The following is a 25,164-nucleotide window of genomic DNA, read 5'->3' as shown; positions in this document are numbered from 1 at the left end:
TCTCTGTACAAGGGTTGCTAAAGGCTAGCGAAAATCATAACCACAGATTTTTTTTACAGTGGATTTCTTTGAACAGATTAAATGGAACTTAAAGGACACCTATCATGCTATATTTAAATGATATATTGTAGGGCCATACCTATATAAGGTATATTTATACGGTTCTGTTTTAAAAATACCAAACAGATCCTGCATTTTAGCCATGCCTCATTTCGCTCCATTTGCTGTTCTCCAGCGCTGTTTTTGCAGCGGGCTGATTCTGTGAGCTGCAGCTGACCACGCCCCCCTGCAGCTGACCACGCCCCCTGCCGCTGACCACGCCCCCTGCAGGAGAGGGGGGTGTGCTCGGATCAAGTCAGACGAGGGGGAGAAAAAGAGATCTCCGTCCTCCCTGTTTTATTATATTACTATATAGTCGTTATTCATTTGTTTTAAAGCTCAATAAATAACAAAGAAGCTTTGACCGGAACTTTTCTAATTTTGTCCGGAAGATTTAAACTTTAACGGACGGGGAGGGATTGCATTGAATTACAGCAACGGGAGCAAACGCTTGCCTCGGGGAGGGAGAAAAAGAGCCACAGTGGAGAATAAACAGAAGGGCAACCATGCGCGGGAAGTCTTCTTCGCTGCTTTTGTGGCAGACTACAGCGCCTCTTACAGGCCTGGCATATGTACTACAGCGTCTCCAGCACTTTCGAGCGACAATGGCCGGCCGTGGCTCAACCCCACATTCCCCTGATAGGTGGAGAGTTGGCCCAATAGCCGTAGCGCCACCGTCCTGACGTCAGGACAGTGTTCAAATCTGGATCAGTCTGTATCAGATCCGTTGCAGCCCCTTTTTAAGAGATTTGGGTATGGAGGAAAATAGAGAGGGTTGTGTTTTCTGACACTTGGTGAGTTACCTGGAACACCGGGGACACATATTCATGTATAAAAGACGTACAAAAGTGCATTTTGCATGATAGGTCCCCTTTAAAGGAAACCCAAACCAATAAATAAATAACAAGAGTCCGCTAGATTTACGCGATAAGAATATCTCTGCAAAACTAAATGTGACAATAATTAAATGAAAATAATATTAATACACCACATACATTTATAAATCCATGTAAAAATATAAGTAATGTTTTTAAATAAAAATACATTTAAAACAGAAAATAAAACCCTCTCTCTTTTCCTCCGTACCCAAATCTTTTAAAAACGAGCGGATACAGATTTTCTGCCGATATGACATCAAATCGGCGGCGGACCCTCAGAAAGTTGCCATCAGAAACAATGCCTGACGTGTTTTGGACGTAATCTCGTCTTTGTTTACATCAGCAAGCCTCGCTAACACTCAGAGCTAACCTGTACTGGAGAGCACGTGTTTAAAAAGCAGGAAATAATAAAGGAACTCTCCTTGTGATAAACCCGCAAGAGAAAAAGCATTTGAGCTCCATACTGTTTCAGAGATAATCCTTGATGTGGTTTAGAACAGGATGGCGTTTTATCACAGCAGAATTTAACTTTATCTCCGGTAGAATTCTGATCAGGCATTAGCTCAAGCTAAGGACCCAGAATCCGCGTTTCTCTAACAGGGCTGCAACAGAGGGGTTTGAGCAGCATGAGACGTGGCTACAACGGGGGATCTGTTTGGGATTTAAGCAAAAAACTTCACAGACATGTTTTGTATAGGTATGGCCCTACAATATATGTTTCCAATTTAGAATAATAGGTCCACTTTAAGTCAACTTCTACATTTTTGTTTCCAACAGACAAACCAATAAATCACTCGATAAATGAAGAAAATAGTCTGCAGGTGAATGAATGACCTGCAGCTCTTATAAGCATGCAACATCCAAACTGTCTGCAGTATCTGTCTAAGAGCAGAGTCTCCAATTTCACTGAAGCTGGAAGGAAATCATTTAATACCCAGTGAGAGAGTTAACAAGATCAAATCCATCGGTGTGGAAGTCAGAGGAGGAAACGGGAAATGTCAGGTGTTTGTTTTATGTAACAGACTTCACATCTAAGCCGTGACGTGTCTTCAGTTCTGAACCATCTGACTGCTCCAGTGCTTTATTAGAGCCAATCAGCTGATCACTCGGATGTGGTGGGCGTGGCCTTTATGAACCTGAAGTACAGAAACACGTGTTATTTAAAGTGTATTTAAAACCGTCTCACATTAGAGGTCTTTCTGTAGTCATGGGGACAGGATATCCTCCCATTAAGAAGCATCTGCTTGAAGATGAATATCTGAGTGAATGATTGCTTGTAAAGCCGCAGTGACATGGGAGAAAAACCTTGATTACAATACAAAGCATAAATTATGAAATGCTTTGCAGTTTTATAGCCTTCTGTGACCGGGTGCCTTCTGCCAAAGTGTTCATGCCGTGTACTACAGAAGAGTTTGTAGTGGTTTCTTTCCAGAAAGGAGTATGGTGTCTCTTTATTGGCTCGGTTTATATACCAATTCTTATTAATATTTGTACAACATTTCAAAGCTTCATTGCACATTGACGTCACATGTCTGTCGTCACTTATTCCAGGGTTCCCGTTTCACTGCACTTTGTCACTTTTTAGTTTCATTAATACATCGACTTTTATAACCCCAAACCATGAGGATACACTTTTTCGTGACATTTCTGGCGTTTACATTTTCGTCGTTCTTTGCGCGGTTACCTGTAGTGATGTAAGGTGGAACAAGAGCCACGTTTCTCTCCTTGTTTGGGGCTTTGTGTTAATCCAGCATCGCCCTATTTCAAATTATTGTTGGATCCCTGTGATGGAGGTTAGAAAAGTACTTGATGTGAAACTGCAAGCATTTTTCACATTCTCACTGGTGGTGGTCAGCGTCCGGCTTCATCGTGGTGACCGCCGCCCGCCGCGGTTTTTTAAATTTAATTTAAAGTCTGGCTGGCCAAAACCACATGAAGGTTTAGAGAAGCTGTGAAGAGGAGGACGACGTACAGCTCTCCCGTTTCCTCCTCTGGCCTCAAGCGAGTCACCTGAAACCGTCCTGAACACGGATCCTTTTAAAGGGACGGATCAGAGTTTATACTACCGGTAGTTTGTTAAGAAGTGTTGCTACCCTCGCCCGTCTCACTAGAATCCATAGTCTGGTGGAATAATAATTCATGTAAAGTTATATTAACGTTGTTTGCTTTGAAATCTCAAGTCTTCCTAATTGAAATAGCGAGAGGGAAAGTGCGGTTAACATGACATCTTGTACACCTGTGTTTTGGCAGGACTTTGTGTTTTTAAATCGAAATAAACTTAAATATAGGCCGTGTCAGAATTACATTAACCGTGCATGCGCAATAGTCATATTGAAGACATTCGATGTCAAGAGAGCTGCATGAACTGAAACCATCATCGTGCTACAAAAAGTTGTTGCGTCTTAATAGAACATGTTGAATGACTTGTCTGCAAGAAGTCCTGTCGGATAGGATATGATTTACTCGTAATAAAAGCTTCTTAGCAATCACTAGTTGTGACACGCAGACTCTGCATGCCAGCAAACCAAAATCATGTCTGATCATTTATCAAACAACCAAAGAAACCACCAGCTGTTGAACTAAACCGAAACGGTCTTCAATGGATCCAGTTTAAGAACTGGTTTTTGCTACGTGTTCTTTTTTTCGAATGTAAGCATAAGACGATAATAGACGAACGTTATGTTTGCATGATTGTCAGAATGTGCATATAGACATAATCTTCAGTTAATAAGTGAAGTCGTTGAGGGTCACTAGAGGACTGCAGTAGACCAAACATGTAACTCCTCAAAGCCAAGGAGGGTCTCATATCAAATACTCAAGGGAGGGCTGCTCGATTATGGCAAAAATCATAATCTCCATTATTTGGGTCAATAATTGTAATTGTGATTATTCATTGACTTTGAAAACATCCATTTATTGGACAAACAACAGTATGTCTTTAACAGTTGATTACCCGGAACTGTAAGTATAATGAAACTGAAAAACCAAAAAATAAAGTAATAATTAAAAAATAATCGTTTTATTTCGATTACGTTGTTTTCGTAATCGTTGCAGGCTGTAATCGCGATTAAAATACGATTTTAAATACGATTTTAATTGAGCAGCCCAAACTCCAGGTAGTCATTTATCACCTGTTATATAATCGCTCTTGAGAAAGGAGAAAACGGTTAAGTATCCCAATAAAACAAAGTCAATGCTGTAAACTAATTAATTTGAGCAAATATAAACTCAAATGCGGTTTCACGAAGCTGCACTTAAAGGTGGGGAGGTAATTTATTTCAGAACCACTTGTTATATTCCATGGAGTGCCTCTTACATCCGATAGCAATAAATAAATTAAATGCTTTGACAATTAATACATAAAAAAAAGTCATCTGTGGAAGCCGTAGCGCTGTAAAAAGCACGACCAATCATCTGAGCCGGCCCGGCTAAAGTAGCTGGTGGCCTACCTGCCTGTCAGCCTTCATCTGGGCACGAACCTATCTCGTGCCCTCATTGGTCATGTGGCGCGTTCGTGTGTGTTGGAGAAGGGGCAGATTTCTTCCGGCTGTGTATTTTCAAACTCTAGCACTCGAGCTGGTTTCTCTATTCTTCTTACCTACCCCACCTTTTTATTCTCTTGTAAAACAAAGTGGCTGCCTTACAAAAAAAAAAAAACTGAGATATTATTAGGTGAAAAAGGAATTGATTATTTTACATTTTAATTAAAGCTCTTATCTTTTATCAGTATTTGTGTGCAGTTGTATCTGAACAACCAAATGCGTAGCTAGCCCGTAGTTGCAGAAACGTGAAGATGTACAACCAAATGGCGCAAGGCTGCACCGTTTTAAAAACAACTAATTGCATGTATTGTCACTGATATTGTAATTGCAGAAAGCAGCAAATTATCCTTTTTGTAACCGTAGTCACATTTTAAAAATATATAAACATGATTTTGATTTTCGTCTTTACCAAATATTGGCGCTTAATGCAATGTTGCACTAGTCCATGTTGCGATTTCAATGACTCGGCGTATAGTTTTGGTCTGCAGACAGAGAAGGAAAGAAGTGATGGATTTGCTGCAGTTTTGAGACGGAGCTCCTCAGTCAATTATATCAACAGTCACCTTGTTGTGGTTCGCTGGTTGACAGACTGTTAGCTGTCTGTCTGTCTCGGTGTCTTTTGTCCTCCTTCAGCCCGAGGCAGCCGGTCAGTCAGTCAGCAGCTGTCCGACAGCAGATCCAGAGAGGGACCGCAGCACTCAGGTTTCTGCTCTATTATTCATGGCAGGCGCTGTAAGGAGATCTCGGCTGCTTTTGTTCAGATGGAAATGTGTGCTGCTCAGGTTCCTCTCAGAAGAACCAGGCTGCTTCTGATCTAAAGAAACACACAAATGCATCATGACAAACTCTCCTGTGTTTTTTGTATGGAAGTGACACACTCAGCAGGACAAGTGTGCACCTCACCGCATTCCATTTGAACACCTTCCTGCAGAGTGTCTAGTCAGGGGTGTCAAACTCAATTTCATCTCAGGCCACATCAGCATGAAGGTTGCACTCAAACTTTAAGACTATATAAAAATACATATATAAATATTTAATATATATAAAATAATGCAATTATATTACATTATTGCCTCTGCATTGGATTGTTATGGGATAGGGTAATAACTTCATAATTAACTACGTCTGAAAGCAGAAGTCTAGGGCAAATAATTGCAAGTCTCTTCAGTGAGAAGGTTACAACATGATTTAAAAAGAAAAGCCAAATTCTGGAAAAAAAAAAAGAAGTGACATTTTGAAAAGGAAGTAACATTTAAAAAAACATTCGGAGAAAAAGGCAAATTCTAAGAAAAATGCATATTTAAAAGGAAAGGCAAATTCTGAGAAAAGTCAAATTTGAGATGCATTGTGGGACATGTAGTAAAAACTACTTTACAGTGGCATCTAACCGTATAATAAACTTATTATATTCTTTGCAAGCTCTTGCGGGGCCACATCAAATGAAGTCGCGGGCCGGATTTGGCCCCCGGGCCTTGAGTTTGACACCCCTGGTCTAGTGAATATCATTGTTGTGACACAAACAGAAAATATCATTTATTATCTCCGATTCACTGCTTTCTTACTTTGCCTTTCATTAATCTGATGCAGAAGAGAGGCGAGCATCCTGCAGCTTATAGATTGTATTGACTGTGGCGCAGGCTCACTCAACGAATGATGCTAACTCTCTTTGTTTGCTTACTTGTTGCACGGAGGAGAAAGGGCACACTTCAAAAGCTGTGTGTTTGCAGATGGCGAGCCTTGCTGAACGCTTTTCAAAAAACTAAAGCGGCTGTTGCAGCGCCATGCTGTCCAGCCAAAATGAAAGGCCATTCCCGAGTCGTGTCATTGAGACGTTGCTAGTGACGTAGGGCTGGGTTGTATGGAGAAAATTACAATATTATCACATACATTGATAAAGCGACAATATTGTAACTTGTTTTTTTTTATGAATAGCCATTAGTTTCGTGGATGCTGACTGCAGTGGGATATATTAAGTAGACAGGCAGAGCTTATAATACAACTGCTTGAACGGGTCAGAAAGTGACTTGACTATCAAAATAACACATAACTAAGGCCATATCTCGTCTCAAGAGAGAAGTGTATCCTCACTGTGACTCAAACAAGCTGTAGCATTACGTGTATAGTTTCCCCTGGGTCTGCATAACATGTCAGGTGCTCTTTAACCCAGATGACTCTCAGGTGGCTTTAAAAAAGTGGTCGAAACATTGATGGTTGTAAAAGAAAATGGAACCGTGTCATTAAAAGGTTTCGTGTTGATGCCATTCTAACTTTTCCTGTGTGTCCCTCTTCAGGCCTGGTCTCTCTCTCTCTAAATTAAGTTACTCTTCTTCCGAGATGCAATTTCAGGTACTTATATATTACATTGGGCAACAATTGTTTTAACGTGAATCTGTATTCTGTAGTACTGACTGTATTTGGTCGAAATCCTTTTGTCCCCAACCCGAGCATTGAGCAGAAGCGTATCATTCTGAAGTGTTAAATGCATCAGTGACAAACAGGAGAAGAACTGCAGTGTGTTGAATGTGGCCCAGCCTGTTTGTCTACATCTGGTTTTCATTGAGCTCCACAACACAGGAATTCACCCCCCCTTACACACACTCACACTCACACTCACACTCGACTGCTCTTTGTGGGTCTAAGAAGGGGATGACAGGGATGTTTGACCCGTTTCATATTAACGGTTGAATTGACACAAAGGACAGTTTCACCTCAGTTGTGCTAAATATATACAGTATGTGTTAGTGAGGCGACGCTCTTTACTGACCTCTGGTGGCAGCAGCATGCTTGTGCTACTTTCACTTTTAACTTCTACTAAAAAGCAGAAAATCCTCCAAAAAACCTTTTTGAAAATCACTTGCCTTAAATAAAACGGACATTCTTTAAAGGCGAAATGGAATCGACAGCTCCCCGTGGAGACGTCCTGCTTTTAGTTTTGTGTGATTGTAACCAAATATGTCATCGAACAATTTGTTAAGAACACATTTTTATATTTTCTGACATTTTACCGACCAACCATTTACTATTATTGTATCCTGCATGCTTATTAGCATCCTTAGATTAATCAAAACCGCAGCTTTGTTAAAATGTAAAACGTGCAAGTGTTCAAAAAAAAGAACAGTTTTCCTGACGGCTAGTTTGCTAAAATGTCTTTTTATTATTAATGTTTATTTAGAATAATTGTAATTAAGGAAATTAACGGGTGTTTTTGTTTTGATGTTTTTCAGAGAGGATCTGAAGAGCTTTTCCCCAGCGTCTCCAGCGCCCCGTATATCATGAGCACCACAGGTCAGATACGTCACTTTGTATTTTGTTGTTGTATACAAATTGCAATGTCTTAAAAATGTGCTCAGTAACTAATCGTAGTAGAATAATCAGAATGGATACAACCCATCATGGTGTATCGTCAGTGTTTCTGTTATGAATGTGTCTTGACCTGCTGCTGCTGTTGTCTCCTGTCCTCTGTAGCCAATGGCAACGACAGTAAGAAGTTCAAAGGTGACATAAGAGGCCCCGGCGTGCCGTCCAGGGTCATCCACATCCGAAAGCTCCCGACTGACATCAGTGAGGCCGAGGTCATCAGCCTCGGTCTGCCCTTCGGAGACGTCACCAACCTGCTGATGCTCAAAGCCAAAAACCAGGTGACGCACGCTGACTGGGAACTACAGTCGTCAAACATATATTTAAAAAAGGATATTAAATATTAGGGCTGCAGGAATAATCACATTTTAAAGTTTGAAATATGTGATTAAGCGATTTAAAAAAAAAAAAAAAAAAAAAAAATTGCGGTGTCCTTTGAGCTGTATTATCAACCTATGTAAAGATGATCAAATCTTAATCGAGCTTCATTATGTTGCCTTCAAAATGCATAACATGCTGCATTTACACAATGTAGGGTGAATATCCCATTAATATTGCAATAACTATCACAGAAAAATAAATATTGCAATGAAGGTTTTCCAATATTTGTAGCACGACATGGAAGTAAAAAGAAGTGCTTTGTTTATTTGGATTATTTGGTTTATGACGAATAACAGTGATCTCAATACTGATCAAAATAATTGTGGTTTTGGCTTTAATTGAGCACCTCTATTACATAGCATTACAATATATCTGGTAGAGTGGGGTCCCTAATAGGGGTGCATACCGGTTCCCGGTATTACCGAAATACCGGTTACTGGCGGCTACCTTATACCGTACCGAAATCAGATCCCGTTTTTGATTTATTTTTTTATATATAAAGTTAGGCGTGATATCCTTAAACTCACGCCCAAACCACCAGCCAATCCGTTTGCGCGTCTTGCAACGGCTTCGGTGATTGGCTTGATTGCCAAGCAACGCCCTTCACCTTCCTCCCGAACGTCTGAGCCTTTCGGTTAGCTTTCGTTTTTTAATTAGCTCAATGTCAGCACGAAAATCTAAAGTGTGGCTGCATATGACTGCCAGTCTGAATGGTGGGGTCTGAAACCACTGCCAGTCTGAATGGTGGGGTCTGAAACCACTGCCAGTCTGAATGGTGGGGTCTGAACCACTGCATGTCTGAATGGTGGGGTCTGTAACCACTGCCTGTCTGAATGGTGGGGTCTGAACCACTGCATGTCTGAATGGTGGGGTCTGTAACCACTGCCTGTCTGAATGGTGGGGTCTGTAACCACTGCCTGTCTGAATGGTGGGGTCTGTAACCACTGCCGGTCTGAATGGTGGGGTCTGTAACCACTGCCTGTCTGAATGTTGGGGTCTGTAACCACTGCCTGTCTGAATGGTGGGGTCTGTAACCACTGCCAGTCTGAATGGTGGGGTCTGTAACCACTGCCGGTCTGAATGGTGGGGTCTGTAACCACTGCCTGTCTGAATGTTGGGGTCTGTAACCACTGCCGGTCTGAATGGTGGGGTCTGTAACCACTGCAAGAAGTTTATTTCTGGGAAAGGCGGCAACACATCCAACCTCTCAAAACATTTCCTACCGTCACATAAAATCCTGAGTACAGGAATGTACAGTCTTCAAGCCCGTGTTGTCAAACGTGTTTTTCATTGTTTGTTCACTAAAAGTTCGAAGTCCCACAATTAATTGTAATATTCATTTGACATGTTAACTATATCATAAAGTGCTTCAATTTTTCCTTTATGCAAAAAGTATCACGATATGTATCGGTCGAGTATCGGTATCGTTCAGTGGTATCAGTATCGTAAAAAAGTCAACGATATGCATCCCTAGTCCCTAAGCTCAGCAGGGTCCGCAGTAACGCAGTATTATTATTTTACACTTCCGTTACCATACTCACCTCTCCTGTCCTCCCTCTTCAGGCCTTCTTAGAGATGAACTCGGAGGAAGCGGCTCAGAACATGGTGGGATATTACTCCACACTGGTGCCCATCATCAGGCACCACCCGGTCTACATCCAGTTCTCCAACCACAAGGAGCTGAAGACCGACAACTCCCCCAACCAGGAGGTAACCATCTCTCAGGGTTTAAGCACAAATAAGCTCAAGAAACTCCACACAACTCGGGAAACATCTTCAAATGTTGACTTCAGTTGCATTCAGAGCTTAGTAAGTTATGATGACTTACAAAACCTGTGTTTGATGGTCGTGATAAGCAGTTGTTTTCATGAACGCCAAAATGTGAGTTTCTATCAAGCGAAGGACGGGACGGCCTCATCTATCCTTTTCGTAAAGGACGGTTTGTGTATCCTATGCTGAAGGAGATAACAAAGGAAGCATTCAAGCTCCTTTCCTTATCATCTAGATCAGTGTTTCTCAAACTTTTTCATACCAAGGACACTTAACCAATAAAAAAACACTTGCGGACCACCTAACTCCACAAATATTCAAAAACACAGCGTTTTTTTATAAATCGCCTGAAAATGTTACAAACAAGTGGCAACATGTGTGATGAAGGTGCTTATCTGGGCTATATCACGCAATCAAAAGTGAAACTTAAGCTCGTTCCATTGCGGAGATATTCCCGCGAGAGTGTGAAAAACTTATAAATGTATTTCAAATGTGAAATTTTACCAATATACTCACGGGCCACTAGGGGGCGCTCATGGACCACCAGTTGTCCGCGGACCACACGTTGAGAAGCACTGATCTCGATCAGCGGTTTTCAAAGTGAGAGACGCACCTCCCCCGGGGGCCGCCAGAGAGCTTAAGGGGAGGCGCAGCGTGAGAAAAAAATACAGTGAGAGAGGAGACGGTGTCAGGCAGAAAACGTTGCTTGCACACTTTCTGCTGTCTGTGGAGACCGAGTTCCCCCACCTCGCCCAAAAGGCTGTGAAAGTGCTCATTCCCTCCACCTCCCTGTGTGAGTGCGGGTTTTCCGCATTGACTTTGATCAAACTGTAAAACTACACTGCCCAGCCAAAAAAAAGTAACCACTTTGATTTAACTAGGCCAGTAGGTAAGGGCTTTCCACTGGATAGTAATACCCCTGCATTATAGCAATAATAATAATGGCAATAATAATTGGGGGGGGGGGCACGGCTGTTATGTTCTCTGAGGGGAGGCGCTCCTTCCCACACTTTGAAAGCCTAGATCATTTGAACTGCTCTTACCATGGCTGCCACTAAAGTACGCCTCGGTCATTTCACTCAGTTAGGAACCTCCTTAAGCTAAAGAGTAGCATGTAAATCTCTCTCTCTCTCTCTCTCTCTCTCTCTCTCTCTCAGAGAGCCCAGGCAGCTCTTCGCGCCCTCACTTCCTCACATGTGGACGGGGTTGTGGTGGCTCCCAGCACCGTGCTGAGGGTGGTGGTGGAGAACCTGATCTACCCCGTCACACTGGACGCCCTCTGCCAGGTAAACACAACAACAACAACAACACAATCATTTATTTCTTGTTTGATAAATGTTGCATGCAAATGCTCAGGTCAGAAGAATGTCATTGCCATTTCTACACCGTAGCTTTGTGCACATGACAAGAACACCTTTGAATCTTGAATGCTGTTTTCTTTACCATCATTGTTTACACTCCCTGATTCCTCTCTGGTCCTCAGATCTTCTCAAAGTTCGGCACGGTGCTGAGGATCATCGTCTTCACGAAGAACAGTCAGTTTCAGGCTCTGCTGCAGTACGCTGAAGGAGCCTCCGCCCAGTCAGCCAAACTGGTGAGCATCACACCCTGCGACACACACACACACACACACACACACACACACACACACACACACACACACACACACACACACACACACACACACACACACACACACACACACACACACATATACACACACATGCTATCACTATTTATTCACGATTAATTCCTTATTATTATTTTATTGTTTGTTTTAATAATGTATTTCTTTCCTACGCAGTCATACAATCACACATATGAACCATATCGAGCACAATCCCCCTTTAACACTCGGTTACAACACAAGTGAAAGTTACGGGACTTAAGATGTTATATTGATTTGAAACACAGAACTTGCACTTAATGAGAGTCCCAGTGAGATTGGAGAGGAGTTGAGCAGCTGCTCTCTGTGCGTTTCAGTCTCTGGACGGACAGAACATCTACAACGGCTGCTGCACTCTGAGGATCAGCTTCTCCAAACTCACCAGCCTCAACGTCAAGTACAACAACGAGAAGAGCCGCGACTTCACCAGACCGGACCTGCCCAGCGGGGACAGCCAGCCCACCATGGAGCACCCGGGCATGACCGCCTTCAGTAAGACACACACGCACGCACGCACGCACGCACACAGACAGACAGACAGACAGACAGACACAAATAGGAAGGTTTCATTGAGAGACTCTGTGCTCTGGTGCAACACAAGTGCATGTTGAGATTTTCTGTAAAAAGTCAGAATTTGTATAAGTCAGTTTTTAAGAAAAAAAGTCAGAATTTTGAGGATAATTTAGTTAATTTTCAGAAAAGTTGGAATTGTAATTAATAAATCTTGACTTTGAGAGTTGGAAATTGGGGGGCAAAGTCAGAATTGAGGAACTGTTGAGATTTTCTGTAAAAAGGCAGAATTTGTATACGTCCGTTTTTAAGAAAAAAAGTCCGAATTTTGAGGAAAATTTCAGAATTTTGAGGAACTGTTGAGATTTCCTCTTTAGCCCGATTTCCTACCGCTGAACCACGTGCTTGCAGGACCAGGACATGCAGTCCCCATTCAGAGAGTCTTGTATCACGGGGGGTTCCTGACTGTGCTTTCTCTCTGCAGCTCCAGGAATCATCTCCGCCGGCCCGTACGGAGGAGCGGCCCACGGCTTCCCCCCCGCCTTCACCCTGCAGCCCACAAGTCAGTCTCACCTGTCTTTTTTTATTTCACTTTATTTTAAATTGTTTTGTCAATACATAATAGACATACACAAAACACTACATTGAAAATACACATAATATACGAATACATACATACATACACAAAATAACCGCATTTCAGAGGTGCAGAAAGTGCATTGTCCGATCGCCTTTGTTCAATCACGTTGACTCGTTACGGTCCATGGTAAAGTCGAGGCTTTTCCTCCTCCTTAATTGGGTTAGGATGTTTAATGACCGTGCCACTGATAATTATCGTTTGGTTTAGCGCCACGGTGCGTCTGGCTTTCCATATCTGCATGCATGAGATGCAGATTACCAGCTGGAGAAGAAGTTCTCTTTCTGGTCCTCTGAATATACAATAGTCTCTCTTGTCCACAGTACCTCAGTAAGTAGGGAGGGGTACCGAGCCCCGGTATTAAACGGGCCCCGGGGCTGAATTATTAAAGACCGTGGTGCCGTTAAGCTCCGACGTTAGCGGTCTTTTTATCGGTACTGAAGACTGCGGAAAATATGTCATGTATTATTGCTACACAAACATTATATTGCAGTCGTAGTGTCGCCAACTCCGTTTCTAACACGCAACAAGACTGCAAAATGCATCTATGATTATTTTTGAGCTTTCCAATCCAGACGAGATCTCTCTCCCGCCTGTGTGCGAGGGGGCGGGGCAGTTTACACACACGCTCTGCTACATGCAGCAACACACACACACACACGGAGGAGATGGCGGAGAGAAAGCGCTAAAAGATGTGGTTAAACTTTCCCCGTCTCGATGCTCGTTACCTAAAGTGCAATAATAGTTTAGCATGTAAGGGCGGTAACACGAGCAATTTGTCTAAACATTGATCAAAAGCGCTCCACATTCAGACGGAGGAATGCACCGGGTTCCACTGTCTTTCTAGCAGCTCTGTAGCCCAGTCCACGAGGAACGTTTCCACGTCAGGTGTTCTGTATGCTAGCAGCAACACACCGAGTTAACTCAATGATACAAACATGGGTTAATGATTAGAGGAAACTGAGTTATTTATGTTAAAGTTTCAGCTATTCTGTTTACAGTTCTGTCATCAGATTATTTAACACGATTTGTTAAAAACACTGTTTCTTTTGATGTGAAATATTATGTATTTAATTTAAATGAAAAGCAATGTTAATTTTGTTCACAATTAGTTTAGTTAGTTTACCTTTTTTTTCTCTCCAAAATAACCGATAAAAGACCGGACCGATAAGCGGTATCGATGAAAGTAGTAGTACCGTTAAAACCTTAACGATACCCATCCCTATCAGTAACTCAGTAACTGCATATATAACAAGACAATAAAGTACTGCAGATAAATAATGCACTGTTTTCACAATACGTTTTTACCGGTACACATACATGTAAATATATTTAATATGTATATATGTTGAGATTAATAAAGGTCCATCTTATCTAATCGTAACAATTTAAGAAAAAGTTCAAACGTTGTGCAGGAGAAGTTTGAAGCCAAAAAGGGGCTTATTGATACAGAGAGATTATAAGATGCCTCCTATGGATACAAATAATCCTATTGATCAAACAAAATGTCTCCCCCTCCCCCAGTGTCCTCCCACTACCCAGGTCTGGTCCCCGGGATGCCCGGAGGCCTCGCCGCTCTCTCTCTCCCCGGAGCCTCCAGGCTGGGGTTCCCTCACATCTCTGCAGGAGTCTCTGTCCTGCTGGTCAGCAACCTGAACCCAGAGGTACTTTATAGGACGACTAAACTTCTGTACGCTCTCCACAATTTGTCTAAATGGAATGGAAGTAACGGCAGAAATTGCATTTAAACAATCACAAGTATAAGGCCGTACTGTAAACGGCAGTGACAGACACTTCTACTGTATTTACAGAATAACGTGCATAGCTTTCCACCCTTTCAATGGGAGGCATTCCACATTATGGTGCATCAAATATAACAAAGCGGAGGGTTTTAAGAGGGGTTGCCACACTTACATCGGCATTGACAATCCGTTTTTTATTTGACGAGAAAATTGGCTCTAAAAATTACAAAAAAAACTTGAAAATTAGTAAAGAATATATAGAAATGCAAAATAATACTATTACAATTATGCACTGCTATTATTCAGAGATAAATCAACATATATTTAATGTATTATTATGACTTTATTTATTTCCAATTAAAACGTTGTTGTCCTATAGTGATATCAGAAAGATATTTGAGTGTTCTGTCCTGTGATTGGCTGTTTGAGTCATGTGTTTTTATCCTTGTGTCTCGCCTTATGACTCCCTGTAATGTTTTTAATGTGTTCACATTATCACACACACACACACACACACCTGTCCACACACACACACACACCTGTCCAATCACATTGATATCATTATCTGACCCCTCCTCTCCAGGTAATTAACCCTCTGATTGACCCCTCATCTGTTTTTTTCTCCCCTTATTTTAATTTGTTGCCATGGAAACGCCTCGGACACCTCCACCTGTCCTGCCCTCCCACCTTTACCTGTCCTGTCCCTTCTCTGCTGTCTCTAAAGAGAGTTACGCCCCACTGCCTCTTTATTCTCTTCGGTATGTTGTCACGAGCTTCTTATTTTGAAATTATGATGGTTGTTCTGATTTTTCATTGTTATTAATGAAAAGTGAAGTTATTGTCTGCTGGTTGTCGGATTCCGCGTGATTTTGGTTTATTTACAATATTTGCAGCTTTTTATACATGTTTTTTTACAACGGCGTACCTTAGCGTGCCGCAGTGACGCGTCCTAAAACCCGGAAGTAAGTTGGCATTTGACCACTTCCGGTTCCTTCGACAAAAAGCAAGTTCTCCAAAGGGTTTAGGAGAATATCTGAACTGAGGTTGAGACGCATTGAAGAGACGGATCACGTTTTGTTCCACGACATTAAATCATCAGCAGTGACCCCGCTGGAGATTTCTGAAGAGTTGACGTGTCTGAGAAACGATGGTTGTTACCAAGTGGCTGAACAGGACTACAGAAGTCGTGGAGGTCGTTGTACGTCATTACGCCGAACACGTGAACACTCCTGCAAAGTGTTCAAACAAACGCTTCAACTCGTTCCGTTTAGAATCTGTGTGTTTGAATATGGATCTGAAGTCGGCGTGACGTTGAAGCAGCGACCCTGCTGTAGCTCCTTTATAGCATAACGTTAGCATAGCGACCCGGCTGTCGTTCCTTTATAGCATAACGTTAGCATAGCGACCCGGCTGTCGTTCCTTTACAGCATAACGTTAGCATAGCGACCCGGCTGTCGTTCCTTTATAGCATAACGTTAGCATAGCGACCCGGCTGTCGTTCCTTTATAGCATAACGTTAGCATAGCGACCCGGCTGTCGTTCCTTTATAGCATAACGTTAGCATAGCGACCCGGCTGTCGTTCCTTTATAGCATAACGTTAGCATAGCGACCCGGCTGTCGTTCGTTGATAGCATAACGTTAGCATTTAGCTTCTGGCGACTAGATTTATGATTCGAAAATGATGAAAGTAGGTTGAGATTATCCGGCTGAACAAAACGTGATCCGTCTCTTCAATGCGTCTCAACCACAGACCTTAGTTCCAGCTATTTTCCTAAACCCTACGGAGAGATTGCATTGCGTTTTTGTCGAAGGAACCGGAAGGAGTTTACTTCCGGGTTTTAGGACACGTCGTGGAGGTGACATTCTGAAACATAATCAATAATAATAATAAAATGTAGCCAGTAATTGATATGCGTTGATAGAAAAGAGTCTCGGGGAACTTTTATAGTAATTGTTCTGAGGTGGTCTTCGAAACTTCAGGAGTATTTTCAATTTTGTTTTTCCAAATATTGATAATTTCAAGAAAATGTCAGCATTTTCAGAAAAAAGTCAGAATTTTGCAATTTTCAGAAAAGTCGAATTTTTTTAATACATTTGTAGTAAAATGTCAGAATGTTGATCATTTGAGAATTTTTGAATTTTAGGAACAATCTTTAAAGTATTGAGAATAAAAGTCAGAATTGTGAGATTGAGAAAAAAAGTAAGGACTGAAAAAAAGTGACATTTGAGTAAAACTCTGAATTTGGGGGATTTCTCTAAAAAGTCAGAATTTTTAGATTTTCCGAAAAGTCGAAATTGTAGTAAAATGTCAGAATGTTGATCATTTGAGAAAAATGTTTGAATTTTAGGAACAATCTTTAAAGTATTGAGAAAAAAAGTAAGGACTGAAAAAAGTGACATTTGAGTAAAAGCTCTTAATTGGGGAATTTCTCTAAAAAGGAAGAATTTTGCAGAAAAAAGTCAGAAGGGGATTATCTTTTCTTTCAAGCTGCATTTATTGTGTTTTATCTTATCTAAGTATAGTCTACATTTTTGAGTTTGCATGCCTGGTGTCTCCGTTTGCATGTCCTCCATGCTGAATCAGCTGCTCGTCACCACTCCATCATTCAGAGCTCCGACACGGTGTAATCTGCCATCTCCCCTTACCCTTAATTTCCTCACTGCGTTTCCTGTGTTTCAACATCCAGAAAAACCCCTGCCTTCTAAATGTAGTCCTCAAAGGCGCTCCAGGTTTTACATTAAGTTATTTTATAAGTTTAATTCGAGCGTTAATCTGAGGGTCAGTGGCTTCTGTAGGATTTAACAAAGTCTAGATTATTATGTTTATCACTTCCTGTTCAACGACAGCTTAACCTTTGTCTCTGTTTCTGACTAGGTGTTTATGGCGACGTGATGAGAGTGAAGATCCTGTTCAACAAGAAGGAGAACGCTCTGGTTCAGATGTCCGACTGCACACAGGCGCAGCTAGGTAACGGCATCCACGAACACTCTTCTTCTGTGGTTTTACATTAAACCAACCGTGATATTGAGGCTTGTTCCTCTTTCCTACACTTATAACTACTTTAACAGATATACATATTTAAACATGTGTCCCCTCTTCTTCATGTCTCTTCTACATCAACATGTGTCCCCTCTTCTTCATGTCTCTTCTACATCAACATGTGTCCCCTCTTCTTCATGTCTCTTCTACATCAACATGTGTCCCCTCTTCTTCATGTCTCTTCTACATCAACATGTGTCCCCTCTTCTTCATGTCTCATCTACATCAACATGTGTCCCCTCTTCTTCATGTCTCTTCTACATCAACATGTGTCCCCTCTTCTTCATGTCTCTTCTACATCAACATGTGTCCCCTCTTCTTCATGTCTCTTCTACATCAACATGTGTCCCCTCTTCTTCATGTCTCTTCTACATCAACATGTGTCCCCTCTTCTTCATGTCTCTTCTACATCAACATGTGTCCCCTCTTCTTCATGTCTCTTCTACATCAACATGTGTCCCCTCTTCTCCATGTCTCTTCTACATCAACATGTGTCCTCTCTTCTTCATGTCTCTTCTACATCAACTTGTGTCCCCTCTTCTCCATGTCTCTTCTACATCAACATGTGTCCCCTCTTCTTCATGTCTCTTCTACATCAACATGTGTCCCCTCTTCTTCATGTCTCTTCTACATCAACATGTGTCCCCTCTTCTTCATGTCTCTTCTACATCAACATGTGTCCCCTCTTCTTCATGTCTCTTCTACATCAACATGTGTCCCCTCTTCTTCATGTCTCTTCTACATCAACATGTGTCCCCTCTTCTTCATGTCTCTTCTACATCAACATGTGTCCCCTCTTCTTCATGTCTCTTCTACATCAACATGTGTCCTCTCTTCTTCATGTCTCTTCTACATCAACATGTGTCCTCTCTTCTTCATGTCTCTTCTACATCAACTTGTGTCCCCTCTTCTCCATGTCTCTTCTACATCAACATGTGTCCCCTCTTCTTCATGTCTCTTCTACATCAACATGTGTCCCCTCTTCTTCACGTCTCTTCTACATCAACATGTGTCCCCTCTTCTTCATGTCTCTTCTACATCAACATGTGTCCCCTCTTCTTCACGTCTCTTCTACATCAACATGTGTCCCCTCTTCTTCACGTCTCTTCTACATCAACATGTGTCCCCTCTTCTTCACGTCTCTTCTACATCAACATGTGTCCCCTCTTCTTCACGTCTCTTCTACATCAACATGTGTCCCCTCTTCTTCACGTCTCTTCTACATCAACATGTGTCCCCTCTTCTTCGTGTCTCTTCTACATCAACATGTGTCCCCTCTTCTCCGTGTCTCTTCTACATCAACATGTGTCCCCTCTTCTTCATGTCTCTTCTACATCAACATGTGTCCCCTCTTCTTCATGTCTCTTCTCCATCAACATGTGTCCCCTCTTCTTCATGTCTCTTCTACATCAACATGTGTCCCCTCTACATCAACATGTGTCCCCTCTTCTTCATGTCTCTTCTACATCAACATGTGTCCCCTCTACATCAACATGTGTCCCCTCTTCTTCATGTCTCTTCTACATCAACATGTGTCCCCTCTTCTTCATGTCTCTTCTACATCAACATGTGTCCCCTCTTCTTCATGTCTCTTCTACCTCAAAATGTGTCCCCTCTTCTCCATCAACATGTGTCCCCTCTTCGTCATGTCTCTTCCACATCAACATGTGTCCCCTCTTCTTCATGTCTCTTCTACATCAACATGTGTCCCCTCTTCTTCATGTCTCTTCTACATCAACATGTGTCCCCTCTTCTTCATGTCTCTTCTACATCAACATGTGTCCCCTCTTCTTCACGTCTCTTCTACATCAACATGTGTCCCCTCTTCTTCACGTCTCTTCTACATCAACATGTGTCCCCTCTTCTTCACGTCTCTTCTACATCAACATGTGTCCCCTCTTCTTCACGTCTCTTCTACATCAACATGTGTCCCCTCTGTGTAAAGAGACTCTGAAAGTTTCAGGAACAAAGATTTTCTCTCTTTTTGATCCATTTCTATAAAAACCTGTCTGAAAATGAGCTGATCAGATTTTGGCCACTTTGTGATGTCATAACGATGTGTTGTCTTGTGTAACCATTAGCCAATCAGCAACAAGGTAACCCCCCCCCCCCCCCCTTATCACCTGAATCTCCTCTAGAGCACCATTGAGTTCTTTGTAACCACATGTCTCTCAGAGGGGCGTGGGGAGGGGCTCCTTGTTTTCATCTAAAGTAACAGACAGAGAATCAGCACTTTGGAAACAGGGCTGAAACAGAGGGGATTATGGGTAATGCTGCAATGATCTGTTTGGTGTTTCAGCCAATCAGAGACAGGCTCTGTATATATCTGAGAGCTGTGATATATTGATGAAGAACAGTACGATAGGGGACCTTTTTAAGATGAACACATCTCTGACCGGACCACCTTCCCCTTTGCAGCCATGAGCCACCTGAGCGGGCAGCAGCTTCACGGGAAGCCCCTCCGCATCACGCCGTCCAAACACACGAGCGTTCAGCTTCCCCGTGAAGGCCACGAGGATCAAGGCCTGACCAAAGACTACAGCAACTCTCCTCTGCACCGCTTCAAGAAGCCCGGGTCCAAAAACTACTCCAACATCTTCCCGCCTTCTGCCACCCTCCATCTCTCCAACATCCCGTAAGTCCTCCCACTGCAGGTGCCGGAGCAGCCTGTAGACCGAACTCAGGGAGAACCTCATGCACCTGACGGAAACCGCCACATGCTAATTAGTGTGCTTATGTCGCTGTTGTGTTCGCAGGCCGTCTGTGGTGGAGGACGACCTCAAGATGCTGTTTTCCACATCAGGAGCCATGGTCAAGGCCTTCAAGTTCTTCCAGTGAGTCCTGTGGTTACTGTGGTTACTGTGGTTACTGTGGTTACTGTTCCTGCTTTCAAAGATTGGTGTACATAGTGCAGCGTTTTCTCACTTTGAAATCCTTTGTTGTAAATGTAGAAGCACAGAAACAGCTTTCAACTATTTTTAAAGACTGCGTATAAAATAAAATAGCTAATTTGATCATTTCAATTCAGGGCTAATATTCCTCTGAGCTTTCCACTCTATATATTTGATGAGCATCGTGGCTGAAATGATCATTAATACCTTCTTAAAACATGTTTCAATGGCTGTCTGGTAAAAACACACACACGTACTCACAGCAACAACAACAACAGAGACCCATTGGTGCCTCAATCTTTTAGTACACGCCCCTTTCATTATCAGAATCAGATTTCCTTTATTAACATACAGAAAGTAATGGAGTAGCTTTCAGGTAAAGGTAGTAATTGTTAAAGTGTATCGCATAGTGTTATTTTACAACACTGTTTTTACTCAAACGTCTTTTCCTGAAACCCATATACACGTCTTAATTTCTCGTATTTTGACGTGTCCTTTCTCGTTCCTATATTCCTGCGGTTGTCAAATTTGTGTATGAAAAATTTCCGAATTTGGAGAAAATTTGGAGATTTTGACAAAATATCTGGATTTTCCGATTTTCAGAAATAGATTTTTTTTTTTTTAAATTATTAAATTCTCATCCTTTTTTGTTTTCAAGTGTCTTTTCTCGTTCCTATATTCCTGCGCTTGTCAAATTTGTAAGAAAAACGTCAGAACTTTGAGAAAAAAAATCCGATTTTTGACAAAAAGTCAGAATTTTAAGATTTTCAGAAAATAGATATTTTTTTAAATTCTCATCCCGTTTTGTTTTCAAGTGTCTTTTCTCGTTCCTATATTCCTGCGGTTGTCAAATTTGTAAGAACAATTTCAGAATTCGGAGATTTTCGGAAAAAAGTCAGAAAATGTATAGTTTTTTGAATTCTTAATTCTCATCCTCTTTTGTTTTCACCCATCTTTTCTCGTTCCTATTTTCCTGCGGTTGTCCCACCCTATGAAAACCTTGACTTATCGTCCTCGTCTGTTGTGTTTCTCCTTCAGGAAGGACCACAAGATGGCTCTGATCCAGATGGGCTCGGTGGAGGAAGCCATCGAGTCCCTGATCGAGTTCCACAACCACGACCTGGGAGAAAACCACCACCTCCGAGTCTCCTTCTCCAAATCCTCCATCTGAGCCTCAGAGCGTCTGAACCTGTCCACTACACTCCCATCATTCCTACGCACGTCTGCAAGAAACCACCGTGAAGTCTGGTGTGATGTTAAATTATTTTTTTAAAACTCATTTTTAGGTTCTTTGCCTTCAAAGAGGATTAGGGGGCAATTTAAGAAAAAAGGAGTTTGGGAGGAAGTCAGAATTCTGGATTTTTATGTCGGAATTCCGAGTTTGAGAGATGTTCCGATTGCAGTCAGGATTTTGATTATAATCGAGTTGTTAGTGCCCTTGTTGGGAAGTTTTTAACCATTAGCCACTCTTGCCTTTTAGACTTTTTAATCCTGCAATTAAGGTATTAAAGTTTCTCCTCAGCGCCGACTTCCCGACTTAAAAAAACTCAGAATTCTCCCTTAAATCTCAGATTTCAAGTTGTCCTTAGATGTTCCTAATCCTCGTCTCTAAAGTTTCCCCCTTCTAAAGTAACGCTTCTATCCTTTTAAATGATCTGCTCTGACAACGTTTGGGAAGTCAAGAATTTACCCACAAGCCGTCAGAATCTAGTCTGGCCTCGTTAAGGAAGGCCTCGCTAAGGAAGGCCTCCTAAGGAAGGCCTCGCTAAGGAAGGCCTCGTTAAGGAAGGCCTCGTTAAGAAGGCTTAGTTTGACCTTCATATGATCCCTGTGCCTTATTCCTGGAGTCAGAATGAGCTCGACTTTGACATGTTAAAAAAAATCTCCCATCATGCCTCTGTAAATTGGCGAAGTGCAGGTTTACAGTTGATAAAGGTTTACTGTTAATGTATTACAGATATATCCTTTTATGTGCATTTTATTGGTGTTTTTCTTTGTTAGTGTTTTGTACTGCTGGTTACTGTAGCGTCGAACATGTGAACGGATTCTGTTGTAGCGGGTTTCTTTAGATACTCTTTTTTTTCCTCTATTCCTTTTTGATTTCTTTATTTCCATGTATGCAATCACGTTTTATTCAAATCAAATATTGTAGCAATATTTTAATCATTCCTGAACTTTTACTCGTTGGTTTTTCTTTCCGTTGGTGGCTCGGCGGTTCTTCTCCCGCTGCCTTTTTACAATCTGACGAAAGTCGCTTTGTTTCTGTCGGGTTTGTGAGTCGCGACGCGTTCGCTTGTCTCGTCTTCTCGCTTCGCCTCTGAACGGTTTTATTTATACGTTTGTGATCCACTACAGCTGAAACCAAAAACGGCCTTTTTTAGATGCAACAAATCCGCCTGCCTCAGGTTTCTGGTTTTAAGGACTTGAGAAAAAGAACACACAAAGATGGAAGATTGTGAACTGGTTGAGGCTTTGGTGGCGTTTTCCTGCGGGAGCTTCTCATTCATTTCTCCACCGCTTCACCGGATCTCTATTGCAACCCCAGATGTAACGTGTGAGTGCCTTCAAACGCAGCGCCGAGTCGGACATCAGGTATTAATTCCTCTTTTACTCCGAGATGAAAGTTTGACGGAGAAGAAAACCCCGCGGCCGTCACAAACGTGCCGAAACTAGAAGGTGCTGGTTTGGTTTATCTGTGTCTTAATATTATTACGTCGACATTCCAGCTGCTCGTGACGAAGAGTCCCCGTTTCCCCTGAGGCGTGATGCATTCAAGGCCCCTTGGAGGTTTCAGCAGCTGAGCTTTTAAACAGTTACTGAACAGAAGTCCGGTCTCATTCCAGAGGTTCAGAGAAGGTTCCCATTCAAGAGTTAAACTGACTACGTTTCTACGCACAAAATAATATAATTTACGCCCTTCTTCTGGATGAAAGACCCTTCCCTAGTAGCATGAATATTGTATATAAATGTTTAACTTTTTCCAGTTGGCATGCAGCTGTGCATTTTCCTAATAACTCGAATGTTCCAACTTTCCTCACCGGCTGTTGACCCGTACAATGTGTTGATGTACTTGCTTTGATACTTTGAAAACGTACACGTTCATACACGTAAAAAAAATATGAAATGATAGAAAATAATGAGCTTTGTTTCAATCGTTCAACTTTGAATGGCCAAATTAAATCAAACCAATTGATGAAACTCATGTTTGCCCTGTTCCACGGCCTTTCAGCCTGCTGTCCAGTCTCTACTAAGGCACGGCAGCAAAACAGTGAACATTGAACCGGCAACTCTTCAGTTCCCTAGTCCAGAGACTGAGCTGCTGAGCCAAGTAAGGCTCCAATATCAATATAAAATGTAAAAGGCATCTTTTAAAACGGCATGTAAGTGTGCATGTTAACCTAGTATTTAGTATTTTTCTTGAATGTACCCCATTCCGGTTTCCATAATGGTTTATTCTTTCCTTCAAGGGCCTTAATGCATGTCACAAATACGTGAAATATGTTTCAGAAAATATCTGCCTGTTACATTCCCAGTGAGTGTGTACGATCATGTTCACAGTGTGGAGGAGCTTATACATTCACACACACCACCACATCAAAACTAATGATGTGAGCAGCTGTTTTCTCCCAGTGGACCAATGAAAACCTGCTGGATGTAAATAATAGTTTTGTTAATTCTTTCAGAAATTCCTTTCGAGTGTCTGCAAGACACAATGGCATTAAGTCCTGTATTTTCTGACGGATACACATTCAGTTATTTCCCAGGGGCCTTGAATGCATCACGGCCCCAGTGTGGGGTGAGGCGGGTGAGAGGGGGAGGAGGGCGGGGGTGTTGAGCTGTACATACGTGTTTTATACCACAGTGACGTGTCAGAGCTGATGGTGGTTTTATATCTGATGTATATTTTGATTGAAAGTGAGCGCCCGGTTCTGAGCCTTTCACTGTTTGTGTCACAAAACAAAAACGAGAAGCGGATTAAAATCACTTTTTATCAGAAAACTCCGAAGGCACGAGTCGTCTGTTTATATCGAACACTGTTGATGTTTGTACGATGTTGTGATGAAAATAAAAAGACGAGAAGAGACGAGAAGCAGAAACCGTCTGATGTTTTTGGAAATATTTTTTCTTCATACTTTATTGCAGTTTTTAATATAAATACACTTTTTCTTACATGTGGTGTTAATGCTTTTAGTATTCCTACAAGGGTTGTGTCGTTTAGTGTTTAGTCCAGGTTCCTACGGTCATTACAAATCTGGATAAGTCATGGGAATTCAAAATGCCTTTTCCAGGCCTTGGAAAAGTTTTCCAAATGTAACTAAAGTTGCATCAAATATAATTTATATTTTATCTAATCACCGAAATAAAGATAATGAATACTATCGTATAGTAATGAAACGTAAAATGGCTTTTAACTGACGAGGTGTTTTGCTGGTGAGAGATTTCAGTAGAAGCTAGTAAGCCTTTTTGATTTGTTTTAGAGGCTCAACATGTTTCAGACGCAGACCTTAGCTTCCTGTTCCATGTTAAAATAAACCATTTTCAGTGGAACCGCTGAGAAAGAGTCAATTAGGTAAAGGTCATGGAGAAGTCATTGAAAATCATTGGTGAAAAAGTGTATGAACCCTGATAAGAATAATAAATCACTCATTT

The 25,164-nt window shown here is 41.8% G+C and overlaps 1 protein-coding gene across 5 annotated transcripts in view; it reads left to right on the top strand.

The window, feature by feature from the left end:
• LOC117445855 (polypyrimidine tract-binding protein 1-like) overlaps window positions 1-24,611 on the top strand; it is a 31,728-nt gene extending 7,117 nt beyond the window's left edge. For 3 of the 5 annotated variants that reach the window (XM_034081754.1, XM_034081752.2, XM_034081751.1), the window contains 13 exons: window positions 7,744-7,804; window positions 7,985-8,157; window positions 9,821-9,967; window positions 11,185-11,313; window positions 11,511-11,621; window positions 12,011-12,185; window positions 12,688-12,765; window positions 14,365-14,504; window positions 15,307-15,340; window positions 17,459-17,551; window positions 20,042-20,258; window positions 20,380-20,457; window positions 21,553-24,611. In XM_034081754.1, the coding sequence (XP_033937645.1) occupies window positions 7,792-7,804; window positions 7,985-8,157; window positions 9,821-9,967; window positions 11,185-11,313; window positions 11,511-11,621; window positions 12,011-12,185; window positions 12,688-12,765; window positions 14,365-14,504; window positions 15,307-15,340; window positions 17,459-17,551; window positions 20,042-20,258; window positions 20,380-20,457; window positions 21,553-21,685 (1,521 nt within the window). In that variant the 5' untranslated portion in view covers window positions 7,744-7,791 and the 3' untranslated portion in view covers window positions 21,686-24,611. Of the gene's footprint in view, window positions 1-6,810; window positions 6,866-7,743; window positions 7,805-7,984; window positions 8,158-9,820; window positions 9,968-11,184; window positions 11,314-11,510; window positions 11,622-12,010; window positions 12,186-12,687; window positions 12,766-14,364; window positions 14,505-15,306; window positions 15,341-17,458; window positions 17,552-20,041; window positions 20,259-20,379; window positions 20,458-21,552 lie in introns of all 5 variants that reach the window. The other 2 variants (XM_034081750.2, XM_034081753.2) reach the window with 1 other exon arrangement.
• The last annotated feature ends 553 nt before the right edge of the window (window positions 24,612-25,164 follow it).

Source organism: Pseudochaenichthys georgianus, chromosome 4 (assembly GCF_902827115.2).
Source record: "Pseudochaenichthys georgianus chromosome 4, fPseGeo1.2, whole genome shotgun sequence".
In the NCBI taxonomy this organism is placed as follows: Eukaryota; Metazoa; Chordata; class Actinopteri; order Perciformes; family Channichthyidae; genus Pseudochaenichthys; species Pseudochaenichthys georgianus.
Note: the sequence above shows the minus strand (reverse complement) of the source record. Positions and strands in the feature narration are given on the sequence as shown.